This window comes from Terrapene carolina, unplaced genomic scaffold (assembly GCF_002925995.2).
Source record: "Terrapene carolina triunguis isolate 2854851 unplaced genomic scaffold, T_m_triunguis-2.0 Scaffold926, whole genome shotgun sequence".
NCBI classification, from domain to species: Eukaryota; Metazoa; Chordata; order Testudines; family Emydidae; genus Terrapene; species Terrapene triunguis.
The window spans coordinates 3,679,576-3,683,307 of record NW_020665277.1 but is presented as its reverse complement, the minus strand read 5'-3'; the positions used below and the strand labels follow the sequence as shown (position 1 = coordinate 3,683,307).

The 3,732-nt window shown below is 62.5% G+C and overlaps 1 protein-coding gene across 5 annotated transcripts in view; it reads right to left on the bottom strand.

The window, feature by feature from the left end:
* MAGI3 (membrane associated guanylate kinase, WW and PDZ domain containing 3) overlaps positions 1 to 555 on the bottom strand; it is a 214,647-nt gene extending 214,092 nt beyond the window's left edge. For all 5 annotated transcript variants that reach the window (XR_003370248.2, XM_026661018.2, XM_026661021.2 and 2 more), the window contains exon 1: positions 216 to 555. Coding sequence is in view for 4 of the 5 variants with exons in the window: in XM_026661018.2 (XP_026516803.1) it covers positions 216 to 544 (329 nt within the window). In the remaining variant the exon portion in view is untranslated. The remainder of the gene's footprint in view (positions 1 to 215) is intronic.
* Positions 556 to 3,732: the final 3,177 nt, after the last annotated feature.

Sequence of the window (3,732 nt, the reverse complement as noted above, 5' to 3'; positions counted from 1 at the left end):
AGCAGCGGTCCGGGGGGGGACGAAGGGGCATGGCGGGACCAGGCAGGTTCCGGGGGGTGGGGCCAGGCCCGCCCCGGTGCCAACGGGGGTGGGGGTGAGTGAGGCGGCCCCGTCCCCCAGGGAGATGGGGCGGGGCCCGGGGCGGGGAAGTGGGGCCGGGCAGGCACTGGGGGCCAGGCCCGGTCCGAGGGGGGGGGGGGGCGGCCCCCCCCCCGGGGCGCGCGGTCTTGAGGCGCACGGGCTCCCTGAAGTGGCGGATGACGGCCAGGGTGTCGCGGTGGGTGAGGCCGCTCACGGGGGTGCCGTTCACCTCCAGCAGCACGTCCCCGGGGCTAGGGGGCTTGCCGGAGAGCAGCACCGGGCCGGGCCCGCCGAGCTCCCCCAGCAGCAGGCGGCCCCCCAGGTAGGGGAACTCGCCGAGCTCGGCGCCGCCCCGCAGCAGGTCGGGGTCGGGCGCCCCGCCGGGCTGCGGCGGCCCCCAGGACACGGCGCACTCCTGCACCTTGCTCAGCCAGTGCCGCTTCTTCCGCAGCGTCTTCGACATGCCGCACCATGGGGGGCCGGGCCCGCCCGCCCGCGCGGTGCCCCCGGCTCCGCGCGCCTCACAGGGCCGCTCGCCGCCCAGCCCGCGCGCCTCCGAACGCGGCCGCGGCAGCCTCCCGACTGCTGCCCTCAGCTCGGCGGCGGCCGGCCACGCCCCCCCTCCCGCATGGGCCCCGCCCCCAACGCCGAGAGCCCCGACACGGCCGGTCACGCCCCCCCAGCCGGCCACGCCCTCACGGCCGGCCTGGCACAGCCGGGCGGAGCCAAGTCCGCGTGACGTCAGAGGCAGAACTTTCACTAGCTTGAGCTGGAAATGGGCGTGGCACCGACTGTCTGTCTGTCCGCCCCGTGTGTGTGTGTCCTGCTGTCCAGGGTCCCTGCGTCTGCCCAGTCCTGCTGTCTGTCCGCCACCCCACCCCTCCCTCCTGCTGTGTGGTCAGCCCCCCATCCCAGCCGGGCATCTATCTGTCTGTCCAACCACCCGCCCCCCCGCCTGCCCTGTTAGTCCCCCACCCATCCCTCCTGAGGAGGGTCCGGTCTCCGCGCATCTGTCTGTCCTGCTGTCTCTCTACCCATCTGCCCACCTCTCTTCCCTTCACCTGATCCTCCTGCTATGTCTGTCCATCTGCCCCCATCCCCTCTGTCGGTCCCTCCATCGGCACCGACTTCTGCTGGCACCGGTGGGTGCTCAGCCCCCCTTTGCCCCCAGCTCTGCCCCAACTCCACCCCTGCCCCCATTCCAACCCCTTCCCCAAAGTGCCCACCCCAACTCCACCCCCTCCCTGACTCTATACCAGGGGTCGGCAACCTATGGCAGGCGTGCCAAAGACGGCACACGAGCCGATTTTTAATGGCACACTGCTGCCTGCCGGAGTAGCGTGCCATTAAAAATCCTGCCCAGCCTGGCCCGGGCCGCTCTTCTCCGCCCTCCCCTGGAGCCCTGCCGCTGTGCGCACAGCGCTCTGGGGTCCGGGGCTGCACGCTCCCACGGGGCAGTGTTCGGCTCCGCGGGGAGGCAGATACGCTCCCCCCTCCCCTGGAGCCATGCCGCCGAACGCACAGCGCTCTGAGGGGCGGGGCTACCCGCTCCCGCGGGGCAGCGTGTCTGGCTCTGTGCAGAGCAGAACATGCTGCTAGGAGCCTTATGGTAAGGGGCGGGGGGGGGGGTTGGATAAGGGGTGGGGGCAGTCGGGACAGGGAGGGGTTGGATAGGGGATGGGATCCCGGGCGGGGTGGTTAGGGGTGGGGGGGGTCTTTGGAGGGGGCAGTCAGGGAGCTGGGCATGGGAGTCCCGGGGTCTGCAGAGAAGAAGCGGGGGTAGGGCCTTGGAGACGGGGGGGAGGTGGAATAGGGGCATACAGCCCCCTGGCCTGACCCCCACCAGCCCTCTGCCCTGAGCCCTGACCCCCCCACACATACACGCAGCCCTCTGCCCTGACCCCCCCACACACACACGCACACACCCAGCCCTCTGCCCTGAGCCCCGCACACACCCCAGGCCCGTGCCCTGAGCCCTGTACCCCCCTCATACACACCCAGCCCTCTGCTTGACTCCTTCACCCCCCCACGACCCCAGCCCTGACTCTGGCACCCCCACACATACCCAGCCCCCTATGGGTCCCTCCTGCTATCTATCCATCTGCATGCCCCCCCAGCACCCATCCATCTGGCTGCCCCCTGCTGTCTGTCTATCCACCCCCTCATCTGTCTGTCCCTCTTGCTGGGTCCACCCATGGCCCTCCATTTGGTGCCCCCCCATCTGTCTGTTGCACCTGTCTTTCTGCCCACCACCCCAGGATCTGTCTGTCCCACAGTCCCCCAATGTCCTCAAACGCCACCTGTGGCTACCCTCTCCTTTCTCACCCTAAGATGAGGACAAATCAGTGTCTGAAATACAGGTTGCTGCTGCCAAAGTCACAGACACTCTCTTAATCCAGCTATGAAAATAGAAATATAGCCCATATAATGGGGTTTTACATTTATTTTAGTTGGAAGTGTATATGAATTTATGTACAAATTAGGTATATCCGTCATGCCCCTGGCTAACATACCAATGTTAGAAATGTAGAGCTGGAAGGAAGGGACCTCAAGAGGTAACCTTATTCAGCCACCTGCACGGAGGCAGGACCATGTAGATCAGATCTGACAGGTGTTTGTCCAACCTGTTCTAAAAAGCCTCCAATGATGGGGATTTCACCACCTCCCATGGAAGCCTATTCCAGAATTTAGCTAGCCCTTATAGTTAGAAAGTTTTTCCTAATATCTAACCTAAATCTCCCCTGCTGCAAATTAAAAGCCCATTAGTTGTGTTCTACCTCCAGTCCATGTAGAGAACAATTGATCACAGTCTTCTTTGTAACATATTTGATAAGAAAAGACTTATCGGGTCTACCTTAAGTTAAGACTAAACATGCCCTTAAAAAAAAAAAAACTTTCCTCATAGGTCAGATTTTCTAAACCTTTTATAATTTTTGTTGCTTTTCTCTGGATCCTCTCCAACTTAGCCATCTTTCCTAAAGTCTGGTGCCCACAATCTGATACAGTACTCCAGCTGTAGCCTCAGCAGTGCCAAGTAAAACAGGATAATTAGCAGCTGTGTATTACATACTACACTCCTGAATGATATTAGCCCTTTTCACAACTGCATCACATTGTTGGTTCATACTCAATTTGTTACCCCCAGAGCCTTTTCAGCAGTACTACCACCTAGCCCGGGGTGGCCAACCTGAGCCTGAGAAGGAGCCAGAATTTACGAATGTACATTGCCAAAGAGCCACAGTAATTACATCAGCAGCCCCCCCATCAACTTCCCCCCCAGCTCCCAGCACCTCCCACCCACCGGCAGCCCCACGGATCAGTGCCTCCCCCTCCCTCCCTCCCTCCCTCCCGATCAGCTGTTTCATGGTGTGCAGGAGGCCCTGGGAGGGAAAGGGAAGGACCGAGGGCATGGCAGGCTCAGGGGAGGGGGCGGGAAGGGGTGGAGTGGGGGCAAGGCCTGTGGCAGAGCCAGGGGTTGAGCAGTGAGCACCCCCTGGCACATTGGAAAGTTGGTGCCTGTAGCTCCAGCCCCGGAGTCGGGGCCTATACAAGGAGCCGCATATTAACTTCTGGAGAGCCGCATGTGGCTCCGGAGCCATAGGTTGGCCATCCCTGACCTAGCCAGTTAGTCCCCATTTTGTAATGGTGCAA